We start from the raw sequence: 27,611 nt of genomic DNA on the forward strand, positions 1-27,611 counted from the left end.
CAGCCTTACTTCAGGAAATAGCTCCAACTGCTTAAGCAGCAGTGCTCCAAATCCTCTAACATGGACTTGAGCAGCTCTGAACTAACCCAGAAGGAAATGGTGAATGCCTGCATTTGTTTATGCATGAAAGCTACCACAGAACTATTCTATACAAACTGCACCATCCAGATAACTGTAATATATATTAACAATCCAAATACAGGCATTCTTAATGCATCCTGGATCACTCTAGGAATACTGATATCCTCAAGATGAATGAATTTATGTCACATTGCTGCAACAGTTCAAAACTAAGTATTTAAAACTGTCAATGCACAGTTTAAAGATAGCCATCACAACTTAATTTTCAAATGTTTAAGAGTTTGAACAAATTCTTAAACCAGCATACAGTGCAAAGTATTTTACATTAATAGGTATTAATAGACATTTTTCATCTTTTGTCTGCTTTTTATATACACATTTCTGATTTTAGAATAGTTTCATTTTCACTACCTCCACATGACAAAGCAACTCTTTTGTCCATTAGTGTTGTGGGGGAGGAAGAGATGTTAATTGCTATTATTTATTTAGTTTTATTATCTGGTCACAGTTTTAAACTTTGGGGCCTGTCCAGAGCTGGATGCAGTTTAACTACTACTGGTTTTCTTAGATTACTTCAGCCTATTTCAAGCAAGAGAGAAGAGGAGCTTGCAATTTCTCAACATAACTCATCATTTAATTTCACACTTCATCAAATGCTTCATATTGATAATCAATCAGCTTGTTATAATTTAAGAATGCTGCAGGGATTTTCATTTGCTTAATGAAAGTGGTTTCAAAATTTAAAAGAACAAACCTGTATTCAGTAACTGTGCCTTAATTTGACTCACAGACCAGACTTCCCAAAGAACATCAAGCAGGCCAGACATCTGCCTTTCTTTAGTTTTGCTCATGACCTCCCACAGGACAAGTGCCCTTTAAAGATATGGACATTTCTGTCTCTTGTTGACATCTTAAGGCTCTTGACAGTTTACAAAGTTTAAACAGTCCAAATTTTCAGAAAAAAGCCTCAGTTCAATTACCCCTGTTTTACTTATATGCTGTTAGCCCTACCAGCCAGCTTCCCAGTTATCCAGAGTCTTCCAGGAACAAGAATGACCAAGCTTGAATGTCTAGCACACAAACAGAAGGGTGATGTTGCTTGCTTTGTTTTAAAAAAAAAAAAAAAAAGAACTGAAAGAAAAAACAGACCAGTGTGAGGAGAAATTGCACTCTAGGTCCCAGCAGAGGGCTGATGAAAAGGGAAAAGCCATGCCCAGTGATGCAATGTGCACAGAGAAAGTTGCCTCACAGCAAGGCAGGGAGGTAGCTCCATGCCCATTAGGCAGGGGAGTGAAGGGGGCTCAGTAAGACACATCTCGGGATGGGGAGGAGAAGCAGGCTCGGTGCAGAAGCAATGCCTACACCTGAGTTGCAGCCCCATGCCAATCCCATTACACACTGTGGGGCAGCCAGGGAAGCACAGCCCCATGGCCCTCCTCCCCACAAAGGCATTTCAGAGCAGAGAGCCTGCCCCAGCTCCTTTCCTCACAGCCTTGCAGGCAGGTTTGGTTCCGGAGGAGCAGCTCTCCCGGCAGCCAGCTGCTGGTGCAAGCCTGTCCTGGAGCCAGCCCTGCAGAGGGGTAAGGCTCAGGGCAGGGTGCAGCTGCAGCACAGTGGGCACATGAGGTCAGGGTGCTGCACAAAGTGGCCATTGTGCGGCACACTGTGCTGCAGCTTCTGCTTGACCGGGTCCCACCGGCCCCACGTGTGGCACTGTGAGAGCACACGGAGGGGGGAGGCCCACAGCTGCCCCACCAGAGCAGGAGGCACTTGCAGCAATCCAGCATGGAGCACAGCGATCCAGCGAGTCCCTTCCAGGGCACAGCATGGATTAGAGGAGGGGGATTGGCCACCCCCAAAGGCAGTGCTTAACAGGCCAGGTGTGAACCCCCAGCACAGCCCCAGACACAGCAGCAAGGCTGAAGCTTTCAGTGTTTTCCCAACACAATAGCTCTGTGCACCTTCAGGCTTAAACATCAGAGCCCAGTGCCCTCTGCTTTAGAGAAATCCTCCACCCAGGAGAGCAGTGCTTCATGCCCAGGTGGCAGGGCACAAGGGAGCAGGACCATGGCTCCTGTCCTTTTGCCAACACAGTGATGAGCTTTCTACAAGGGGCAAAGCCAGGTCTGCCATCCCAATGAGTTTAGGAGTATAACAAGGAAAAAAAATTAAATAAAAACAAGAAAAACAAAAAGAAAAAAGAAAAAAAAGCTATTTTGTAGGTTGATTTTGGACTAGACTTTTTAACTCCTTGGCCCTGAGAAGTGCTGCTAAGACATGGGCATCACCTCTTACCCTTACAGTATAAAAACTATACAAAAAAAAACAGACTCCTCCTTACTGCTTTTAAGCTGAAGCAACTCCAGCTGATACCAAGCCCTAACCAGGCTCAGGCTCCCAGCTATACATGATTTAAATTGGAGAAAAACCAGGGGGCCAGGCTTTCCTAGCAGGCACCTGAGGGTACTCTGCATTTGCACGACCAGGGATGCCACTGTCTGGGCCCAGGGGTGCAAAGCCACTTTTCAGTGCATTCGTGTACCAGACACAGACACAAGCTCCCTGCCCAGCCTCTGAAGCAGCACAGCAACAGGAGAGCTATAGTTCAGTCATAGCTTTAAATTACAATTATCATCAGTCACAGTCTCCAGACTTCTCCATCAGAAGTTAAGCAGCCTCATAGCATTTTAAAATACAGGCCAACTCAAATTGTTTGGCCAACAGGACCTCCTACAAAAACAAATCCCAGCATCCAAACACTAAGCTGATGTGATACTGTGGAACATCCTGAAAAGCCTCTTAACTCTTTTGAAAGTTATTTCTAGTTAATACTCAGTTGAATTAGTCATTCATGTTTTTTTTTTTTCACCACATTTATCCTCAGTCCATCTGAAGTTCCTTCAAAACATCAACACATTTGGTCTCTTAGCATTGTCATAAAGGGCTCCCATCTCTACCAAGATGGGAGGCCCAGTTATCCAGGCAGCACCTCCGCCAGCAAGGGCCAAAAATCCAAAGCCTCCACATAGTGCAAGCACCAACAGCTTCATGCATCTGGACAAGGCAGCAGAGGAAAGGCTGATTATTAAGTGATCATTGAGAAAAAAATCCAAATCTAAAAAAAGCCAGGCAAGGCCTTACAAAAAGAGATGCAGTGCAAGGACTTGCACTCAGCAAACAGTGGGCCATGAAAACCAAAACAAAATAATTCCTGTGGTCACCAAAATGCTATCCAACATGGTATCATTAATCACCTCATTTTGTGCACTGCTGGAAAGGGCCCAGCTATCACTGCTGAAGAGAAATGGGTGAGAGCCTACAGCAAATACAAACTGGCAGAACAGCAAGTCGGTCTCACCAGTAACTGCTCTCTAAAAAAGCACAGCCCAGTTACACTGCAGTCCAGAAAGGCAATGTGCAAGTGATCACTGCAGAGGGGCACCCGCCTCCAGGGCCTGGTCAATGCCTGCTACAGAAGAGAGTGGGCTGAAGTCTGGCCAGCAAGGTCTGCCACCTGGCAGAACATCTGAATTCCCACTATTCCCAAGGCCCAGAGAACAGATTAAATTATTCAAATTACAGGCTGCTTTTTGAAGTTTTCCCTGCATATCACACCAGAGCCACAGCTAACATAAACACAGCTACCTACTCACACAGTTGTGGTCTAAGCAAACAGACTGTCTGCCTGTCTGTAGGTGACTCTGGTTTTCTACTGCTCCTCTGTCTCCTTTGTGGCATACAGTTTCCAGATATACTCTGGACCTCTACAGAAGCCCTGTCCCTTTAGGAACAGATAAAACAGGCTGTATTTGCCCTGGCACTTTTACCACTAGCCCTCTGATTGGAATTTGGGGATGGAGGAAATGAACACTCTCTATGGAGCATCTCTGGCTCAACAGCCGCTTTCCCTGCTGGTCTGGCAAAGTCTGAGTCTGCTGATCTGCAGGGTACATCAGATGGTTCATCTATTCACTCCATGCCAACCCCAAATCCCTCATTGAGTTTTCTCTGAGGCCTGGAAAAAAATCTCAAAGCTCCATTTGTGCAGGAAATAGACCTGACCAAAAACTCCAGCACCTGTGGAGTAACAAAAATGTAAAGAAAGGGCATGATTCATTAATTCTCTATCACTCATCTGCACATGCCAAAGCTACCAGAGTTCAAAGGTTGGGCTTCCCCCCCCTGCTCACTAGTCTGTGAAAGGAGGAGGGGAGCAAAGGGACTGGGTGGGGGGGTCTAGTTTCACAGCTAGCAGGCATGGTAGCAGCTCCTGAGAAAAAGCTTACAAAGCTTCTAATTCAGGGCAGCCAACGTGACCGTTTCCTCCCTTCCTTCCTGGCCTTGGCTCCAAAGTTGTCCACAGGGAATGTCCAGTCCAGTCTAACATATCATCTGATGTCTCTATAGTTTATCTCACTTCTGAGGCCCTGGCTCAGACATACCCCAAAGCCCTCCCTACCCACAGACTTGTGCTTCAGGCAGAGCTAGGGCAGAAGGCACACTGCCTCCTGCAGCTTTATCCCACTCCCCTCACCACGGCTGCTGCAGCACATGGGAGATGGCAGGGCTGGGGGCATGGAACAGCCCCAGACTCTTCCACCCTTTGCTGTTTAAATGTTGTCCCCAAGTGCCCCAAGAAGGGTTAAGACATCAATACAAGTCAGCCAATAGAGTATAAACACAGTTCCCGTTTAAGTAGGGAGATATAGAGAGAGCTCTGAAAATAACACAGCTGTATACTCTGGGAAAGAAGAGAAAAAATACTAAAATCACTGAAAGGTACCAATTCTTGTCAGCTGTGACATTACAGAAACATGAAGAGGAAAAGAAGCCACAGATGGCTGCTCCAAACCCAGAGGACATAGGGACAAGTGTATGCCTTTACACTACCCTTGGGTAACTACAAGACATTCCAAATGTTCTGTGCATGCCACGGGGCCCCATGCACACCAGCCACAAAGTGAACAGCCAAGCATGTGAAACACCAGATTTCCAGAAGAGACTGCATGCTCACACAGGTTTGCCACATGAAAGGCTAGATGTGTGCATGGATGGCAAAAGGAAAAAAATAGGCCAGAACAACCAGCACAAAATGGTTTCCAGTCTAGATTTTAAAGCAAAGTTCTTCCTGGTTTGGACACAACTAGAACATTTTAGATGTTCATATGAAGTATTTATGTTTAAAAGTAAAAATTATTGGACTTAAATGCTTGTTTGTCAGTTGAAAACCCTGCCCTAAAGTTAGCACAAGGAACTTTTCAGGAGGTATGAAGCTCACACAAGATCTACCTAACCACCACAGAAAATATCCAGTGGAGATAGTAGATTTCTCTAAGGAGAACCTGGAATATCTACCTTTTCATCAGATTTTTAGCCTGAGGATTGGTCTTAGTGAAGTTTCTCAAAAATAGGGCAACGTGAGATACAGTCATTGCTCTAAATGAAGAATGGATTTGTAAGTGGCCTGGATCTTCACAATAGGAACCTCAAAATGTGGCTCTGAATTGCCTCCCATGCTCTCCAGCTGAGTGCAAAGTACATTACCCTGTAGGAACCCTTGTCTTGGGTTCATCTGATGCTGCTGAGAGCACTCACAAGTGGAACTTCAAGCAGAAAACATATAAGGTCACATCTTCACATGAGAACTTGGATTCATGGACAGCGGGGAAACTTCGAAAAAGCCAAAAGCAGACTGACTATATAAACAGCTTTGGAAAGCCAAAACAGGCCTGTCTTAAAGAAGCAAACATCCCAAGTCATGGGGCTGCTCAGGCTGTGAACACAGGGCAGCAGACTCCCTCTCCTTCTCCTCCCAAGACACACGTGCCATGTCTGCACTGCCCTGCAAAATATTTAAGCATATTCTCCTTTCACATGACTATGCCTGTTTGGGAAATCTCATGTGTTTGCATGAGCACATGAAAATAAACAAATACTACATCAGAAATTGGAGACCAGAAGATGAATAACAAACCTGAGACACCATTTCTGCCTACAAATAGACATCCATGAAATGGGACTAGTACAACACTAATTACCACAGAGAGAAACGATGACATAAGCTGACTGTTCCCACATTCCCTACTCAATCACCTCCTTGTCCCCCCATTCCTCTTCCCCACTGAACCTCACACATCAGTGACAAGGGAACATGCTGAAGCAGCTAGCCAGCTAACAGGATAAATGCCTCTTACTCCAGGGAGCTAATTCATTTATGCAGAGCACAACTAATGACTGTGCTTGGAGATTGCTGTCCCATGCCCACATGTAGCAGGGCCTGCCCACGCGTGCCTCGCAGCACAACACTGCACAGCACACAGGGTCTTGCTCAGGTGGTGCTCCAGTGTTGAAAAATCACACCTTCTGATGAGGTTCCACCTAAGAACTTTGAAAGTGCTGGCCTAGACCTGTACCCATGTGAACAGCTTGCAAATATTTCAGAGGACCCAGTATCTCCTGCCTGGTACACTGTCCTTCCTTTTAAGTAGGCATATGGTTCCCTTCAATGCTGCTGATCAGCACTTGCAGATTCTGATACCATTTTGCATCCCTTCATTCACATCCTCACAGGTGCACATGGCTTGAGATGGTGTAAAGCTGGTTCAGGGAACCATGCCCACTGCAAGAAGCAATACAGCCAAATCAGCAGTGCTTCTCCCTGGACACTCCAATGAGCTGAGTGAGCTTCAGCATCTCTACTTGTCCATGGGTACCATTTCAGGATACACATTACTTCTGCCAAGTTTTTGAAACACCTCTGTGTGAGGGCAGTGAGGCACCATCAGAGCCAGAAGCAGATCATTGCCCTTCTAAACAGGTGTTAGCAGAACACAGCAACCCTCAGAGAGCATGAAGTATTTGTTGGAGAACTGCTGCCCTCAAGCATACCACTCCATGGTCTGCATCAAAATCCACTTTCCAAATAGCTGAAAATAAACCATCAACTCAACAGCTTGCAAGATCCATATCAGAGCCTATACAGCACATGTCAGTGCTCATAACACATGTATCAGTTTTAATGCACAGATCATATCAGTGTTTCCTTCATTCAGCTGAGCGTTTTGGCCCATCTCATGCTTACAAAACAGTCATGCTCTAGGACCAAGAGAGCTCCTTCACTCACCACACTGCAGAAGGGCAGAAGTTCAGATTAACTCATTAAAAAGAGACCAGATGTATCAAGGCCAAGTTCATTAGGATCCTCTGTGCAGAGAAAGGTTGATAACAAAAGCAAATGTTTACACCCATTTATATGAATAGTTTTGAGGGTGTTTGATTTGGATGCTCACATCTGGAAAGCAAATGAACCAGTGCCTCAGCTCAGTAGAGAGTTTTATACAGTGACTGAGCAACACAGGCAAGTCTCACAGTTGCAGCAGTAGTTACAGCTGCTTTCTACCTCTAACCCTACCAGCAGCCCCATCATGAGACAGCAATCTGGTTTTTTTTCCAGCTTCTTGTGGTTTACCATTTCACTCAGCTCTAGAGAGAGTCCATAGGCTGTTTAGCACAACTGCCCTTCATAAGAGTCTGCAAAATGCAAACAGACAGTAAAAATGCCTTTCACGCTTCTTGTAGCAGTCAGGCTTGAATAGAACATTGGTGTACTAAGAAAGAAAAGAGACAAGAATGCTGAAATGGTTGTATTATGAATCTTTCTTAGAAAATATTTTCCAAGAGCACCACTTTCCATGCTCAGAATTGCACTCATTCCACCACAATAACTAGAAACTAATAGGGTTGGTTGTTATTCAGAGGACAACAAGAAATTAAATTAAGTTGAAAATTAGTTAAGAGCTTGATTGGCCAGCACACCAAATTCAGTGAAAATACACATGCCATGAACTCACTGTGCTATTTCCACCAGAGCTCTGAACAAAACATTGCAGCTTAGATTAAAACTCACTTTAAAGTATGATCAATATACAATCTTATCATCCAGTCAGGTACACCATGTTCTTGTGTGAGGTTTGTCTGTCTTTCCAGCACATACAGCAAACAGTAGCAGTAACAAATTTTCCTGAATAAACTCAGGGCATTCCCTGACCTATGGTGGCTCTCCCAGCAGCAAACCACATCACCTGAAACATAACAAGGAACACATTTAAAGAAGTGAGAACAATCAGAAATCTGACTAGCTATTTTAAAGATATTTCTACCTATTTTAGGAATTGCACAGACCCACTAGATCTGAAATTTGGAAAATTATTTTTTAAAATCTGCTCCCTGTTTCTTTATAATATGCCCACATCACAGCAGAGTCTATGTGATGGTTTTGACACGCCTCTGAAGTCACAGGCAAGATAGGGAGTTTCTAAAGCCTTCACAGGTAGACAAATTTTTATTTTGTTTATGCTGTCAAAAAGAACATGCTTACAATAAGATTGCAAAGTAACTTGGCAAAGCATTTTAGGGTTTTATCCTTTGTACAGCAGATCAACCTGTTTTTTTCCATAATCGAACTCGTGAAAGTGAAAATACAGCTTGCAAGCATATGTTGGGATTTTAAAGCACAAGCATGGCTTTGAATTAAAAATACTGCTTTTCCTAGTATAGACATGACCACAGACTTCATTTACATTACATTCCTAACACTCTAGACAAAGCTCAGTTTTGCAAAGTCATTCCTATGAAAACTGCTTTGCATAAACAGTCAAAGTCTAGTAGGAAACCAAAAAGATTGTTTGCAAGAAGGAAAACCAGAAAATTTCATAGGGTTTCTCTTAAGTGCCCTCATTTGCATTTTATTTTTAATTTACCTGCGGACTCCAAGACACCTATGTTTTTGAAATTTTTAATTTAGAAAAAGCAGTTGCATGGTTTTTTTTGCTTGAAGAGGATTTGGGAGGGTTTGTCTCTCTCTTATAGGTCATCATTTCTTCAAAACAAACTGCAGCTCAACAAGAAGTATATCTGGGCTCACAAATATGGAAAAGGGCAGGGAGTTTTACAAGGGAATCTGCTCTGGTTTAACTCAGTCTCCATCTACATGAGAAGTAGATGCCTCTATTGAGTGCCTCCTCCTGTGAGATGAGCTGTGGACCAATGCCCAAAACTCCCATTGACATCAACAGGCTGAAAGAAAGCCCGAGCAGAGCCCAGCAGTGTGGTTCTCATGTGAGCCAACAATGGAGAGGTTATTCAGAGCTAAGGCAGAAAAATCAGAGCTAAGCCCCTGCCCACGCCAAGGACAGCTGTGTTGTTGACAGCCAAGCTGGCTATTCTACCACTCCAAAGCTTGTCTCAAACACAGCATTTCCTAGAGTGTTTACTCTAGTCACAGACTTGGCCGTAAAAGCTCAGCAGCTTCTGCCTATTGAGCAGTAATGGCTGCTGCATTTTTAAGACTCAGACATGCCCTGGACAAGCTGCTTGCTCTCTGTGTGAGGTGACAAAGTGGAGCACAATCACCCAGCATTAATAGTTAATCAGCACCATCACATGACTGCCCTGTTCCTGCTGCTACCACAGTCACAGCACTGCCTCCCTCCTTCCTTCTCACCCAAGGGCAGTGCCCCATGGCAGGCTGCAGGGCTCACAGCACATCCATGTCACCTCTCAGACACCACTGCCAAGCCATGCTGGGCAAGGAAGGTGTTCTGCTTCATAGATACAGAGCTGAGCAATGCCAGGGAAAAGCTCAGGAAAAACAAGCTGTTTTCCATCTCTTCTGTATAGTGCTTTGAACAAGTCTATAACCATCTGAATTCTAAGCAATAGCAGCCCATGTTATCTTGTGGCTGCTGAATTCTAAGGGAATTCAATGCTTAATGGTAGAAATGTAGAAACAAAGAGAAAAAACCCTAATCTCTCTCTATTGCTTATTTCAGTTTCTTAACCTATACAACAGAGTCAGAAAAGCAAGCAGAAAACTGCCACCACCATGAGATGCCCTCTGGACTATATTAGGAATAACCAGATTTGTTCTAAATAGCCATTCACCCTCCCCAGTTTCCTCAAGCCACTTCACTGGCCCTCAAAGAACTAAACCTTAAGGCTCTCCTCTTGAGAAGTTGCTACCCTGCAAAGATACAAAAGAAACAAGAGATGCAACTTATTTCAACTGAAGAGAGATCCATTCATCTGCAGACCAGATACAACTTGGGCAGTGACAGCATATGGTGGAGCCACCTGCAGACTCCTCCTCTCCCCAGGCACGGATGAGATATTTGTATCACAATGAGCCACATGCTGAGGGAGGAGTGGGCAGGGAGAGGTATCTGGCCAACTCAACAGTCACACTGGGACCAAACCCAGACAGCCCCTCTAGTCCAGACACATCAAGACTGGGGGAGGTGAGGACAATCCAGCCATACTGCAGAAGAGGAGAGCACTGTAGAGGAACTCCTGATCTTCACTTCCAAGCAGCATCTCCAAGCTTGTATTTTTGAAAAATATACACAGATGCAGCAAGAATTCTTAATCTATCAGGCTCTTGGGATTACTTGGGCTGAGCTCAGGGGCTGGGAAACAACATGCCAGCATTATCCTCCTGCACAGGACTGTGTCAAAACAAGAAAGAAAATACCCTTCAGAAAGCCTAATTTGAAAAGGACCTGCAGAAGTCAACACACAAGAGATAGAACAGTGATATGCTGCAGGATGGCCACCCTTGGGGATCCAACCCAGCACCTCCTCTGTGACTGCTGCTTACCCCACTCCCAATCACATTTTAACCAGTTGTTGCTGTAGTTAGGAGCTCTTGGTTTTGCTGAGTGATGTTTTCTGTGGCCAGCTGGCAGTCCACTAAAAAAAACTGCCAGTAGATATGGGAGACTGGGCTTTTCCTTCTATTAGCTCAGTAGGAATCTTTCTGTGTGATGCTTTGAGAGCAAAATGCTAGAGGGCAAAACTGCAACATTGTCCATTCACATGCAGAGCTTCTGGCAGATGCTTTCAGGTGGAAGTGCTTTACCTCCTTCCAGATTTGCTCCTCCCAGGCCTACCAAACCATCAGAGTCAGACCAAGAGTTCAAGTCCACACAGCATCACTCAGGACTTCTCTCTGAGTCACATCCCAAGGCCACAAGCCAATGGTGTCCATGTGCCCATTTGATCTCCTCTCTTTGAACTACAGCCAAAAGAGTCAGCGCTAGTCTAATACCTTCTTACCAGGCTTTAGAGTTTTGAGGGAAAAAGAGAAAGACAGCAGGGTTGGGAACATAGCCAGCAAGCCTGCCAATCTAACTGATAAGCTCTTGGCTTTAACCTCAGGCTCATAATTTTCTGCTACTGGTGCCAGGTGCTATTATTGTCCCTTTGGGAATCTTAATACAACAAAGCTACCCTCTCTAGCTCTGTCTCCACTATTCTTAACCTTCCTATTCCACAGATCTCTACTGCCTCTCAAACCTCAGCCACATCAAATTTCCTTCTCTCATCTTCATTTTGCTCAACCAAGCTCTCTTGTGTTCTCCAAATGACCCTGACCAACCTAATCCCAACTCTCTTTCATGATTCACAGCAGCACCTCAAGGAACCACATTTCAGATGACTCAGCATGTATTCTAGCTTCTGGCTCACCCTCCCTTGGTAATCCAGATAGATATATTCACCAGCATGCAAACTACCAGGAAAAGGCATCAAAATTACACAGTAACATACCCCAGGAAAAGAGACCGATAGGTACTTCCAGAAAGAAATTAATTTGTTCATCTCCCTCTTGAACTATTGCCCCTTCGCACATGTTACAAAACCAGAATAAAAAAAATGCACTGAGACAAAACAAGGAAGGAAAACATCAAGGGAGAAGAACAGAAGCATTTTGCTCTAGGAATGGACAACACATTCTGTGCCAGGGCTCACGCAACAGTGGAAGAGATGCAAGAGAGGTGTGTGCTCAGAATGAAAGTCTGCTAGCAGCACACCTGAAAGGTGAACACAGTATCAAAAGATACCATGGGGCAAGGCAGAACTGGAGTGGACTTGCACTAAAATTAATCCTGTATTTCAACAATGCACAGAGAACACAGATCCTCATGGAGAAGCTGTTGATGTGTAGGCTGTATAACTTCCAGAGGATCTTTGCAACCTCAACCATTCTGTGAGAATACTCCAATCTCTGGTACACTGGTTGATGGGGAGAGTTTAGGAATAGGATTAGATTATCCTGCCTTCCTTGCCTTTGCATTTACAAGCTGGCAGCAAGATGAACCTTACCATCAGTGAGAAGACACAGCCAACTTACTTGCCTCCTTCAGGAGGAAATCATTATGCTTTCTAAGAAGCAGCTAGGCCAAGTTCTGCTTGGGTTACTGCTCTCTTACATTCCAACTCATCCAGCTGCAGCTGCACACAGGCACTTCCTAATGTGTTTGCATGAATTAGATAAGCACTCAGGGAACATTTAGGAGACACAGAGACAGAGGTATCTGCTGCCTGGCAGAGTCAATCATTCCTTGGGGCTAGGTGGAGTTCCTCATGGTCATTCCTCCCTGCTATGGAGTCTTTGTCCACCTCCCAGACAGCATGTTTTCTTCCCACTCTCCCTCTCTCCACCTGTCAGACTATCAATGTCTAATGTCAGTAAACTGGACATCAGCTGGCTGGCACTGAGCCAGTCTTTACAACAGAGATCAAACCACAGGACAACATCTCCTCAGCTCCTCCAGAGATGAAAAGAACAAGATACCTGTCCCATGCCCCATCTCCCATTCATATGGTACATGTCTAGAGTCCCAAAGCCTCCTGCCATGGAACTACATCCTTGCAGGTGAGTAGACCAGACAATGTCATTGATCATGTTCAGCCTAAATTTCCTCATACTAGAACTCCCTTGCAGCAGGCACACATAGCATTTGTTTGCTGGTCACTTCAGTGCCAAACACTGTCAGGGTTGAGATAGACAGGCACTTCTGTGCTGTCAGAACAGCTGCTGCAGCATATTTCTGGGGGAGAAAAATTAAAGCAAAATTGCAGGAGGTTACCAGAAGAAAAATTTCTCATTCTGTAGTGAAGTGATCAGGTTGTACAATACTTCCTTTACTATGATGCTTCAAGAAGCCCATGGACAAAGAACTGCTATGGCCCACCTTCCCACACCTGAGAGACAAGTTCTGGTACTGGGCCCCTTAAGAATTGGTGTAAGCCAGTATGCTCAGCACAGGCCTCTGAACTCCACTCTGTCACTCTGGGGAGTGAAGCCCAGGGCAGAGACTGTGCTGAAACTACCACCAGCAGTAGATTTTCCAACACTCTCTCACCACAGAGAGAAACTCAGGTAGGCAAACAGATGGTAACAATTCTCAGGAACTGAAAAGACCTGGATTCAAATGGGAGGCCAAGAGGTGAAAAGGACTCACGAGCTCACACATGGAAGCTATCTGGAAGCTATTTGTCAAGTCCTGCAGAGACATGCAAGGGCAAAGCCCAGCTGTGCTAAGGATATGGAAATCTCACCCTGGAGCCATTAGCAGCCCAAAGCCCAGACCCCAGTGCACCAGGGTCACACACTGGGTCCTTGGTCATGTGTGGAGAAAGCTGTTCTGCAGCCTCTGTGCAATCAGTATTGACTCAAAGGAAGTTTTCAGTGCTGATCACCTCACCAATGCCCAGTCCAACCAAAATGCCAGTATTGAAACATACAGCAGGAGGAAGATGGTCCTGATATTACACAGCTAAGCCACATCAGGCACTATAACCAGGCCATTCCAGTGTCAAATCAAGATAAAGATCCACTCATCTGTCTGACACTGAAACTAGTCACCCACCAAAGAGGGTGCAGAGCCTGCAATCCAAATGTTAGAACAGGAGGCATTTTTCCCTTCTCTGATAGCTTTTTTCATCCTAGCATCTCAATGCATTTCAAAGAATGCACTAAACCTCCAAAAGAATATGGTATTGATATTCTGTAAAGGAAGCTAAATAAAGAACAACTGAAATTGCTTGGCTCGTTCATCCTGAATAGGAGACTGAAAGGAGATCTCACTTCAGCCTAAAACTTCCTTATTAGGGGAAGCAGAGGGGCAGGCACTGCTCTTTTCTGTGGTGACCAGTGACAGGACCCAAGGAAATGGCCTGAAGCTCTGTCAGGGGAGGTTTTGGTTGGATATAAACGGTTCTTCTCACCCAGAGGGTGGTTGGACACTGTAAGAGGTTCCTCAGGTTACAGTACCAACCCTGCTGAAGTTCAAGAAGTATTTGGACAATGCTCTCAGGCACATGGTGTGATTCTTGGAGCTGTCCTGTGCAAGACCAGGAGTTGGACTTGTGGGTCCTTTCCAACTCAAGGTATTCTATGAATTTCTGATTCTGCCTATTCATACAAGCAGGCAAACCACAGCAGAAAGCTCTGAGCAAGTCATGAAACCTATCTAATCACTTTGCAATGTACCTGCAAAATATACCCATGTACCCATACTCTCTGCCTTGTACTTCAAAATTACACTTTCCATATCAGCCACCTACCCACAAAAGAATTTGGACTGCTTGTTGTACCACCCCAAAGCTGCTCTCCCTCCAAGAGACCTCTCCCTGCAAATGCTGCACTCTGACTTCACAAGCTTCTGTAAGTAGATTTCAAAGGTGCTCCTGGCAGTCCCACTGAATGGCACAGGAGGATCCTTTACTTCCTCTCTGTTTACACAACATGCCAAGACCAATTAGTTCCCTGGGAATGAGCTCAGCAATTCTAAGAAGTCTTTGTAACATCCTGGACTTCCTTATGCCTCAGGTGAACCTGGTGCCTTCACCTTGAACCAAAGGATGTCCTTGCTCTCCTTGACCTTGTGCTCTCAGCATTGCCAAAACAGCCAGATATGCTAAAGTGGCAGCAGCCATGCAGGGTGACAACTGGCTTCATTAAATAGCAAGCGGTTGGCAGCAGAGCCTGCATGCAACAACGTGTCTGTCCAGAGACCATGACCAAGGGGTGCTGGGAGAGGGCATTCACAGCAGCAGTGTGAGTGTCTGCACAAGCCAGGGCATTTCTGCCCAATTAGGGGAAAGAATAGAAGCCTTCTGAGCTAATTTTCTAGTCCTTTGGAGAAGTGAAGAAAAGCATGCATTGAAATATCCTCCCTCAGCGTCAACAGGGAGACACTGGGTGGCCAGCTGACCAGCCAGGGTGGGAAACACATCCACCAACAGTCCAAGCTCATGTCTGGAACACAAAAAGACTGGATTACTGTACCCTGTGAAGCTGGAAAGGCATAGCCTGGCATCTAACCAAAACAGGGCTTTGTAAACCTTCTCCTGGTACATCCTTCCCTGCTGCAGGAGGCTGAACTGAAAGGCATGGATGATGGAGACTACCATTTATCCACAGGCCAAGAAAGCAATTCCCTAGCTTTTTAAAAACACTCTGCCCCCAACCCACTTGTCTCCCAAATTTGCTACTCTTTTGTACCAAAAGGCACCAAATCACTGGAATACAGGGAGACATTTGGACACCACTTGACAGTGAGCCATGGGAAGAAGCAAAATCATTTTAAACATCCAACACGGAGCCACTCTACACTACAACTCTCTGGGCTAATATTCTATCACCATCCAACGTAAACAGAATTTGATGCAAAGCACTTGGCATCTCTTCATCCACCCTTGAGTTACCCATGCTACATCACACCCCCAAAGTGCCCTCTTATCACACAGCACATTTGCTTCAGGCACAAATTCATCTTGCCTGATACTCTTTGTCATCTGTCAGCAGCACAGAGCTGTAGGAATGGGAAGTAAGGCTCAGGGATAAGAGTGAAAGCCACATCTGCTGCTCAAAATAAAATGTCCAGCTGATAAACTTTTCAGCTGTGTTCTCATGGGCAAGTATCTGATAGCAAGGATAAGAATCACAAAGGAAGAAAAACTTGATGTTCAAAGCCCAGATGAAGCCTTAGAGTAGCCTGTTTAATATTAACATTCCTCATATGCCTTGTTTACCTGACTAAGAAACACATGATGTCACACACTGCCCAGGCAGTTAATAAGCACCATTTTTGTTGGGAAAATGGAAAGAGACCAAAAAAGCAAACACTCTGGTCCCATTTTGTAAGTGGGGAATGGGGGTCCTGAATGATTTTCACAGGAGAAATAAGTACAGGTAGCAAGCAAGGACTTATCATAAAGCTTCAAGATCTTACTGGCTGAAAGTTAACCAATTATAATTCTAAGAATAAATGCAAATGACCAAGTAAAATATTCAGGCTGCATGAGTGTGTCATGTAATGCTGTGCCCTCAGTATACTTTCTTTCAAATTAAATCTACTAGCTGACTATCCTTTCTTTATAACATGGATTCCACAATCATGGAATGTTATTGAAATCCACAGTAAAAATGCTATTGAAAAAACACACTGCCACCTCCACTCCAGATCTCAATTTCTTTTGCAAAAATCTTTGCCACAATTAATCCAGAAGTGTAGAGAGAAAATGGACAAGAAAGCCAATTACTCTCACAAGGTTTCCCCAGAAAAAAAACAACAATTTGGAAAGCTTGTTTAAATTAGCCCCTAACCTTCATCAATACACTCCTAATCACAGTGCTGAAAGGAGCTCAAGGGAGACCAGGCAGATGCTATGCCTGGGGTCCAAATCAGAGAAATCACCTGGGCCAAAAGAAACATTTCCTCATTTACTCATGTGCACTCTGAAAAAACAGAAGGCTGGGCACAGACTTAGCAGCTTTCTTCTTCTCTCTTTAGGATGTGAGACTAATTAAAGTCTGTCAGTATCAGTAGAAGATTTGGGTGATGTGAAATGCAAGACTGGGCCTTTTGAATGTTCTGTGAGCAGAAACTTGGCTAGAAGGTTGAGAAGGGGGTGAGGGAAACTGTACTGAAAATACAAGTCTCTGCATTATGTATTCATGGGATGTATGCTGCCAGCAGGACTGAGAAAAACCAACAATGTAATAGGGAAATAGAAATCTCACTTTTAGAGATCTTAGAAAATAAATGCATAGTCCTTTGTTTTAGTGGGTCCATCTTGTAAGCTTAAAGGAAGAGTTGCAAGCAATATTAAAATTAGTACGTCCAACCAGAGGCAGTGAAATTCTTTCCTAATGAGAAGAAATTCAGAACTGAAAATAATTCTTTTTAACTTACTGCAATGTACCAGGGCCAGCAGATGTCTACAGATATCCTTCTAAACTGACACCACAGCAGTGCAAACAGAAAAACAAATAATGAAGAGACATGAAACAACTAACTCTACAGCAAGGCCTTTTGAAAGGGAGGCGCCAGATGGGAACTGCACAGGGCAGCCTGCCCCATTTCCCAGGCTCTGCAGAGACAAGGCAAACTTCTGGCATTTCCACACCTCAGTCCCAGGCCAAACTAAAGTCCTGCAAAATCAAGAGTTACTGCATCTAGAGCAAACTGTAAGCAGTTTGTAAAGTGTTAAGAATGGAAAAAGCACTCCTTTATGTAGCTATAAAACTCCTAGGAAGCATTAAGAGATCTAGACCCAAGGAGGTCAACAAGTGTGAAAATTCCTATCATCGTCAAGTTGACAACTACTTTCACCAAAGTAGTTGTTTTCACACATCCTAAGCAATATAATTTATTTTGAAGTGATATAGGTCAGTAACTCAATGAAAGCAAATGCCAGTGATTTTGCTCCTGTGCCATGCAATGAACTGGACAGTACAAGTGCTGCCTTCCTCATGGGGTAGCAGGAGAGCAGCCCAGCTCTAGCAGGAGCCACCCAAGAAACAGTGCCTTTACCTCTCAGGAGAGCTATCTACTTACCCCAATTTATCCTAGACAGACAGCAGAGGTACCCTGAAGACATGACCACAAGAAGCGACCCTATAAATGTACTGATCCTTGCCTCGGTGACCCTTTTGTGTCTTTGCTCACCACGCCTTGTTTCCAAGCAATGCCGCTTTCCTCCCGTGAAGTTCTGCCTTACCTGCTGCATTTTTTCCAGGTCGAGGCTGGGCCTGCTGACCTTATCCCCGTATCCTTGCCGATGTCTCTTGCACGGCATGACCTGCTCGAGGCCGGCCCCGACGCCGGCGAGGATGAAGGGCGCGCTGGCCGGGCTGCGCACCAGGGGCTGGAGTCTCTTGGGAGGGGAGGCGCTGAAGAGCACGGGGCTGGGGCTGGCGTGCAGCCCATGGCCCCGCTCCGCCTCGGGCACGGCGCACAGGCTCTTCACCTCCTCGTCGCTGGAGGAGGCGGCGCTGCCGTCGCTGCAGCGCGCCAGCCGGCTGACCTGCCACCACTTGCGCTTCTCGGCGGCAAATTCCCGGTTGATGCGCTCCAGCTCCTCTTCCGAGCTGTGCCGGTCAAGGCTGGCGTGGAACAGGGCCCGCACCTTGCAGCATTGGTTCTCCTGGTTCTGGAGCTGGTTGGTAGCCAGAGGAGTCAGGGTACAATTCCGTCTTCTCTCTAGTGGGAGGAGGAGATTGAGAAGTGGCAGAGCAGATCTGTGTGTCACAGCCTGAAAAAATGGGCCTGTTTTCTCCTGACCTGTTGCTTTCATCTTCACCCAAGTAAACTTCTGAGCTGTTTCCCCACCTTTCCTTCCCCAGATGAGACACCCCTCAGCTGAATGCTTCCCTTTGGAAGTTTCCAGGCCTTTGTTCAGACTGCTAGATGTTGTCCCCTTTCAAACCATCACCTGGAAGTCTAGCTCCAGAGAAAGAACATAGATCTGTCATCCACCTCACCCCCTCAAAGTGGGAAGACATGAGCTTACAAATGTGTTGCTAGGCACTTGCCTCTAGCCAAAAACATCAACTTCTAGTGACCACTACAAACATCAGCTTCAAGTTCTCAGGGCAGAAGAGCCACATAAGTTACGCATCACTTTTATGGCTCAAATAAATGAGATCTGGTTTCTGGAAATAAAAGTACTCTATTATAAGACTTGTCACACGAGACACTTGTCACTTGTCTTCAGCCACAAGCAAGGCATGCTTTATCTCTTCTGCTGAGCTCTTTCTATACTAAGCATATGGAGCAGGGATTTGAATTCTAACAGGACATGGCCTGTGGGTCAGGAATTGACTTCTGCAGCCTCTGCATAAGAATCCACTCAAACCTGGGCACAGGGCATCCACTAATGGCAAACTTAGCATAACTTAAGAGATGCATTTACTACAGATTTCACCTGCAGCTCTAAGCTACTTCGTATCAAGTCCAAAAACAACAGCAGAGCATCTGTATCTTCTCTATCAGACTCTCACTAAATGCAAGAGTAGGGCTGCACAATACTAACAGTCTTGAAGGAAGGGAGAGAGACTATCAAATAATGAGTCCAGGGGAATGAAGAAACTGAAGGTTAAAACTCAAAATAGCAGGATGAGGAAACCCAAAACAAAGATGGCACAAGTGCAAAAGCATGGAATAGAAAGGTAAATTTTTAGTCCCAGCTCTGCTGCTGGCACTATTGTAGACCATCTCTGTCCCATGTCTGCAGCACTGGAACTTTAACCTGTGGTTAACAATGTCTATTTCTGGTGGCAAAAACGCAACTGCTGCATCTGATAACACCAGCCTCCCCCTGTGAAGTCCCAAATGCTTCAAAGGTGACTGGTTTAATACATCTGTTTGTGGTACACTGGGGACTGAGAAGGAGGCACTTGCAATAGCACAAGTGAAAAGAAAAACTGACTTCAGCCGTAGCATCCCAGGATCCTTCTATCTTCATCCCTTTACCTCTGTCGATCTGAGCAAGTTCCTGGTTCTCTCCCTCAGAGTCATCGCTGTCCTCATCACTTGGGGGATAGGAGATCTAGGGGACAAGGAAAAAGAAAAGGCTTCATCATGAGCACTGAACACTGCCCTGCTGTGCCCAAGCCACTTCCCCCACCCTCCCCCTCTCATATCCTGCAGGCATCCACCCCACCTAATCGCACACCCCAGCCACAGCACCTCCTGTATACATATCCTCATCTCCCAAGCCCAATCTCCCATCATATCCTCTCACCTTCTGCACCACAGAACACAGAGCCTACTGCTGTTTCCACCACACTGCACTGCCAACTCTTTCCCAAGTGCAATGAACATATCCTGCCTTACACTTCCCAGACATGTAGCTTACAACCATCATGGCCTACCACATCCACATCACGTGGATAACTGAATCTCCAAAATCTCCACTGCCAAGATAAAGACACATCCTGTCAACAGCACTATCATCTTGCAAGGCACCCACAAATGGAAGTGGCACGTTAGCTTTAGCCATCCTGTGTATGTACCCACACTTCCCCCTTGAAGTTCACACACAATCCACCACAGAACAGACTCACCTTGCTTTCCTACAAGACAACCCTGAAGTATTTAATAGAAATAAAAAACATGATTTCACAGAAATACAGATAATACTGTTATGGTGTCCCCTCTAGGAGATAATTTGCAGTACCACCGAACACCTTTGAATGTTCCCAGAGTAACAATAATTCACATATTTTGTCAATATCGAGACTTTTCAGGAACATTTGCTCTGTGTCAGCCAACAGACTACAAGCCACTCACTCAAAACATGTCTAACACTGAACAAACCTGGCAGCTGCCTCTTGAGAGGACAGAGATCTGAAACCAAGCTTTTATAGGTCAGATAGATCACACTGCTTCTGAGTTTCCTACACAGAGGAAATCTTACCTGCCTTGTTATTCAAGTGACTTTTGTTCAGCTGCATAGAGCCTACCTGGAAGTTATTAAACCTCTGAGCTACACGGCTTAGTATGTGTCTCTGGCAGCAGCCAAAACCAAATGAGTCAAAGGAAAATGTAACACTTAAAAGAAACATTTATAAGAAACAGTTCTGGAATAACATGGTCACGGCAAGATGAACTTTATTATTCCTCACACCTTTTTATTCAGAATAACAAACATGGCCATCATTCTTAGCTGCCTAAGATACTTGCTCACAACAGAATCCACTGGCAATACAATTCAAAAGGTTACATGCTATGTTTCCATTTTACACATTTCATGTACTGTGATTGACTTTTATGGAAGAGGAGGCAAGCATGCAGCCATTACACTGATTGGGAATAATTTTACCTCCACCACCCTGAGGAGATATCTTTGTAGTGTTTCAGCCACCCAGAGACACAAAAGAACAGCTACACTGAACTAGGTGTCTATGAAAGACACATTGCTAATGAAGAGAAACAATAACAGTTGAAAAATTCTGATTGATACTGAATTTGACAGCTATTAAATCAACACACCTATTTTGTAACCATCATCCAGGACTGTGTTGAGGGCATTTTGTTCCCCCCAAAAGCACGTTGATACCTTTTCTCCCCCTCCTTGTTTAAAGCTACCTCTTGCCCTTCTATATTTACATTGCTTTTGGAGAAATCAAAACATATTTTCCTTCCTTGCTAGTCTTTAAGCTACATTCTCAACTGTCAAAAGATGAATTGGGCAAGTCAGATTTCAATTTATTCCCACTGCAGATATTCCTGAAGTAAACACAGGACACTGTTTTTCCTTCTACAACTACAATTTTCTTGTATGTGTTCACACACATGCATCATTTAATAAAGGCAGCTGGCACTGAGGAACACTGCCAAACACAGAGACTTCTAGTTGTCCCCAGAGCAGGTATAATACCTTGTTTGTACCATGGTAGTTCACAGAGGGGACAGCTGACACTGAGGTGCCATTGTGTAGCTGCTGTACAGACAGACAGAGGTCCTGTCTCTGTTACAAAAGCTAAGGCTGCCATTCTAACTCAAGAGGTACTGACCTTAGTCTGTGGCTCATTCCCACATAAAAACCTTTCATTTGGGCACGGCAGGGTTTTCAGTGAGGTTTAGCAGCTCTGCGTGGGAAACCTAGCAGCTTCAGTTTCTGTACAATGTGAATGTCAATACATGGCATGGTACTGCTTCCAAAAAAAAGCCAATGACATCTAGCACATGCAGGTCAAACAGCTACTGCACAATGTCACTGCCTTGAGATGCTTAAGATATGAGCTGGATTTGAGTCAATGGCTGACATTTGAAGGTCTTTGTGTCTGCTGGTCCTGGGCTTCCAAAATATTCACTCTTCCCTGTGCAAGTGCAGTTTTGCCAGCCCTTGGTCTCATATGGGTAACTCTCCTCTACTGAGCCCTCCCCAGCCCCCCAGGCAACCAAAGATCACTTCCCTTGTGATCTGTCTTAAGAACTTTGCTGGAGGCTTTCTTCAGAGCACCTGAAAGAAAAATCTTCCCAACAAGAGACTTAAACTTTCATGTCCCTCAACAGAGAACCACCGTTCATAGTAGGCTCACCATTAAACTTGTGGAGCTGAACTTTTTTACCTGATACTCCTTGCCACAATACCCCACACAGGCAAAGATTAATAAAAGATCAAAAAAGGGATTCTGTGTCTGTCTTCTTGTCTGACTATTTGGAGATAAATATTCTCTTCCTTGACCCTTCCTAGGCTTTAACAATAAGCTTTTCCTGAACATTCAAAAACATTTCACTAAACACAGCAAGTACTGTGTTCAGGCCTCCAGCCTCCCTTGTACAGTCCCTGTCATGTATTAGCCACAGATTTACTTTTGTCCAAGGCAGTACAGCCCCATTTTCCTCAGAAATTCAGAACTATGGCACTGCTGCAGCAGAAAATTCAAAAACTCCATGTCAAAAGTCCCACCAGATGTTGGCTTCACTCACAGCATATCAATTGCAGAACTGTTTAGAATGAAAGACACCTCTTGGTATCACAAGCTCCTGCTCAAGCTGGAATAACTCAGACTTGCCAGGACTGTGCCCAACGTGCAATCTCTGCCTTAATATGCAAAACTGAGAGAAGAGAGTAGAATAAAATCTTCAATTCACATAGATATGTGAATGTTTACAAGCTATGGCACAAAAGAAGACAAAAACCAAAGGACAGGTGGCCATCCACCCTTCAGTGTTTCTTCAGTAAATGCATCAGAAAGCAGTCTCCTGTTGATGAGGATCTCAGTGTCACACCTGGGTCCTTCAGCTCTGGCACCTGACACACCTTTGTGGTGTCAGGATAAGGACTCCTTCTGTGCCAGACAGAAGCATAAACTAAATTCCCCATGCATTGCACTTTTCATCCATCTCTAGTAAGAAAATCTGTGTTGGTGTAAAATAACCAGATGGTATTTAAGGAAAACTTATAAGAGTAAAGCTTATACTTTTGAGGGAGTTTTAACATAAAAGACAAAGTAGGAGATTAAAAAAAAACTAGAGACAGAAAAATATGTCTCTTATCACACTGCTGCTTGTCAACTTATTAATAAACTGCAGTTGAAAGTGCCCAGATCCTAAAGAGTCACATCACCCTCTAAGTCTAAAGCTCTGAAATACATCTGACAGTAAAAAAGTCCCACTATGCTAACGTGGAGTTCCTCTTGGTTTGCCTTCCAGAAGGAAAATTATCCTGCTGTCATACAATCAAAAGCAATGACATTAAGAATCATCTGTGAGCTTACAAAGGTTAAGAAATCTCACTTCTAAGGCAAAATAAAACTCTCCCAACAAATTTCATTTAAAGGCTGCCTTGTCCTAAAAACCTAAAACACCAACAGCATGGTTTGGTGTGGTGGAGGTATATTCATGAGGAAGAGATAATACAAAGATACAGCTGACCACAGGCAACCCCTTGTTCACAGCTTGAATGAAGAATGCACACAGGCTGGAGGGCATCATTTCCAATCTGGGAGCAGGGGAAGGAGGGAAGGAGAGAGTTTTCCTCCAGGGAGATGGTTTCCCTGGCAGAAGCCAATACTGCCTGTGCTGCACATATAAGGCTGTTTGTGACACAGGCTTGTTCACTTCAGGCCCACCACTCCAGGGAATCTCTGCAACTAAGTGAAGTCCCTTCCAAGAGCCCTGGAAAGAGACTTTGCTGAGTTGGTCTCATACCCTGGTTCCTGGCACAAAACCAGAAAGCAATAGATGAGCTCAACAATGACTACTGGTCTCTCTGTGATGGGGAACTGATTTCCATTTCTTCAGACTTCAAACTGGAGAAATGAAACCAGTACTCACTACTCACTCACCTCCCCCCTGCCACATTGCCTACAGGGCAGCTGCTACAGACACAGGGCTCTGCTGCTGGCTCTTCTCCATTTCCACTGCTTGACTTTAGCAAAAACAGATCACTGAATTTCCCTAGTGATATTTTTCCAGGTCAACAACTGGTGCAGTTGCCACAAGGCACTGCCTGATCTTGAATGAGGGAGGTGCCATCCTGCCAATTATAAGAAACTGAATGAGAGAGAGTTGGAAAACAAGGTAGATGAGACACTGAAAGGCAGCTTTGAGCCATGGAACATTAGGAAGAAGGAAGGAATGAGTCAAACAGACCTTTAAATTAACATGTAACTCCCTTTCCCAAGATCTCCTTTAATTCTGAAAATGTTCAGTATTATAGGGAGAATTAATTCTAGTACAACAGGCTGGTTCTCTCCAAGAAAAGTTGCCGAGTTAAAGTTCAGTTCAACCTTCAGACATTCACATGTGAGATGTGACTGGCCAGACTATATCTGGGGTTTTACAGCTGGGGTCCTTCAACAGCTAAACTCCCAGCAAGAACCATCCCAGTTTGGAAAAGCTTTTTTAGAGTATTTTTTCCATATTACTATATCCCTTTTTAATTTCCACAGTAGGTCTGTCTTCAAACTCTATTCTCCATTTCTTTGCAAATGGCTACAGTTCAAACCCAGGGCTCATAACCCTTGAACATGGTCCTTTTTGCCAGGGCAGCTGTCTGGGCAAATGAAAGCAGGGATAGGCCAGTGGGACACAGCGCTCCCTGAGGCCCTCATTTTCTAAGCCTTACCCAAGCCAAGGACAGCAAGATTCCTGTTGTAGGAATGTCATCTTCTGCATGGGCCTAGAGTGGATTAATTGTCAGTGGTATCACAGATGTGAGGGAAGCAGAGAGTCACTCCAGGTAGCCAAACTGCAATGTTTTAACAGTACAGTTATTTTTATTCAGTCACTGTTTTGCAAAACAGTGACTGGCAAATCTCAGGATGCAAATGGTGGCAGCCATTAACCAAAGAATATGGAAGCCAAGATTCTGTTCTGAGGAGCAATGACTGAGCTGCATTTCCAGAAGCATGGATTTAAATTGGGTCACCTAGATCTTGAAAGGAAAGCACAAGGCTTACACAGAACAGTGAGGATATAAGTGGTGCATGGGTATGAGAAGGCACATGCATGGTCCTCTCACCATTTTAAATCCTCTCCCTCATCCACCTGTACTTTCACAAAAACTTACGTGTGTTTTGACCATACTGTCTACAGCTTTTGGAAAGAATTCACACCTGTGGACAAATATGACTAGAACTAAAGCAACAGAGATACACTACCCTAGTCCTAGGGATCCTCATCTGCAAGTGGAATAAACCAAAGGACTCCATGCAGACAAGTGCTAACTTCAGCCCTGGAAAAGGACTGTTTTGACTGGTCAAAACATGGTTCAGGCCACCACAGCTGACTCTCTGCACCCTCTCATCTGTCCCAACATCAGGTTTTTTTGCAGCAGTCAGAGTGTGCAAACCTCTTGTTCAAAATCTTTCCCTGCTAATCTGAGATCATCTTGCAGGAGAACACTAAAGATAAAATCACCAGGGGGGTTGCAAAATAACAGCCAACCAAACAAAAAAATCCAAGAAACCCAGCAAGTCCCAATACTTCACCATTAATCCACAAAAGTATGTATATACCACCAGTGAGCCCATGGTACTTGAACACTTGCAGTCCACAGGCATCAGAAACTAGACACCCCATGTTCCCCAGTCCCAGGGAAGTGAATACAGCTGATGCCTACAATTGAGATTCCTATCCACTCTGGGTCTGTTCTCAGAAACTCTGGGCAAATATTGTCACAAGACTTAAACCAAGATCATGCTTTTAAATTCCACCCAAAATAGAAATAAGTACTTGCAAACAGACTAGAACAGACTCAGTTCTACCAATGCTATAGGCACCCATATAGAGGCACTCCTATCAGGCATCACACTTCTGTGACAACAGATGACACAAAAGGAATGCTATCAATTAAAAAAATTAGCCTTTAAAAGGCCTCCTAGGCAAAAAGCACCCAAGCTCTGATGTTTACCATCCAAAATACTCCAAATCTGAAAGAACCCTATTATGTTTGTTTATCCTCAAAGCCACTATGAGAACAAGAATCTCTCTGATTAAACATACATGCAGTCATGTTTGGAGCTGTGGTTTCCATGTTATAAATGTCACTTGTTAAAAATACAGATAAAACAAAGTCACTACAGCCTTCACTCAGCAGGTGGCTGGGGTCTGGCAAAAAAGGTGTTACCACAGAAATAGTCTTTAATATTTCAACTTCCTTCTTGATTTCCACACCACTGTGTTCCAAAGACCACTTCTGCAGCATGGGAGCCAGGGGAATGGTGCAGCTCCCTGCTGTGATATGTATTACTCTTACTGGAAACAAGAAATTTTACAAAATTCTCAAACTATCCTTATGTTGTTAGCTTAAGGGGCTAATTAATGTTTATAGCTCTTACTACAAGTGACAGAAACCATACACTCCTCCAACTCCACTTCTACCTGCATGTAAAGCTCACAGGTGTCACTTCCCAATCAGTGTCCCAAGAACCTCCTACACTCGTCCCACACTCAGCTTCTGCTCCACACAGATACCCAGCACAGCCTGGCCTCAGGTGGCAGCCACCTGCATGTGATGGAACCACACCATGAGTTTCTCAACAGCTCTGTCACTCTACTCATGGCTTTACTGGCTGCAATAAAGAGAGCCATGGCTAATTCCTACCCAAGTTTCAGGGATTCTCATGGAGGCTGGTTAATTTACTCATCCTGTGAGGGGATACAACATAACTCAGATGAGTACTAATAAAGAAAAATGTTACAAAGCATTGGAAAGCATGTATCAGAAAGAAGCAGCAACACAGTTGCGATGCAAAGAGATCCCTCTGCAGAGGAGGTCCTCTCCCCTGACTGCTCTCAGCTTGGAGCCCTGGCAATGTGTTTTTGGAAAGACTGCATGTGGCACTTGGTGCCATGGTCTAGTTCAGGTGTTAGGGCATGGGTTGGACTATCTTGGAGATCTCTTCCAACCTAGTGATTCTGTGATCACCTGGCTCACAGCCAGCAGGAGCAGCATTATTCAGCAGTCTTGACAACACAAAGCATGGCAAGCCAGAAAGACAAAAAGGAACCCAAAGGATTAAAGACTTTTACAAGGCCTCATCCACACTGCATTAAAATACAGTGACTTAGCTCCATCTGTAATTTACTGCCCATTTGCTGCTAAACCCCAGCTACAAATAGATTGAAAGCATTTACCAGAGGCTGACAAAACCATTTATCAGAGGCTGAAAACCCTCTCAGACCTAAGAGGTAGACAGTACAAGCGACACCTAGAACTGGAGAGGCACCTGTAACAGCTGATCTTATCAGTAATGCATTGACTCAGGGAGGAAGGATGGGAGCTGGCTGCTCACACCAGTGCCAACCATTCTTGCCTTGGCCACAAGGATTTAAACACACCCCTCCTGACTCATAGCCCACCCCCACCAGCCTAGCTCAGTTACTATATTGCTGCAATGGGAAAAGGTTTCTTAGCACAGGCCAGCTTCTCATGCAGTTTACAGC

The 27,611-nt window shown here is 44.6% G+C and overlaps 1 protein-coding gene across 6 annotated transcripts in view; it reads right to left on the reverse strand.

Annotated features, from left to right (window-relative positions):
• LOC306798198 (uncharacterized protein) overlaps positions 1 to 27,611 on the reverse strand; it is a 59,497-nt gene that overhangs the window by 20,456 nt on the left and 11,430 nt on the right. For 5 of the 6 annotated variants that reach the window (XR_013773297.1, XM_079298139.1, XM_079298138.1 and 2 more), the window contains 2 exons: positions 19,683 to 19,758; positions 17,929 to 18,410 (listed from right to left, as the gene is read on the reverse strand). Coding sequence is in view for 5 of the 6 variants with exons in the window: in XM_079298139.1 (XP_079154265.1) it covers positions 17,929 to 18,410; positions 19,683 to 19,758 (558 nt within the window). In the remaining variant the exon portion in view is untranslated. Of the gene's footprint in view, positions 1 to 1,012; positions 1,152 to 17,928; positions 18,411 to 19,682; positions 19,759 to 27,611 lie in introns of those variants that run through there. The other variant, XM_079298141.1, reaches the window with a different exon arrangement.

This window comes from Erithacus rubecula (genome assembly GCF_903797595.1).
Source record: "Erithacus rubecula genome assembly, chromosome: 2".
In the NCBI taxonomy this organism is placed as follows: domain Eukaryota; kingdom Metazoa; phylum Chordata; class Aves; order Passeriformes; family Muscicapidae; genus Erithacus; species Erithacus rubecula.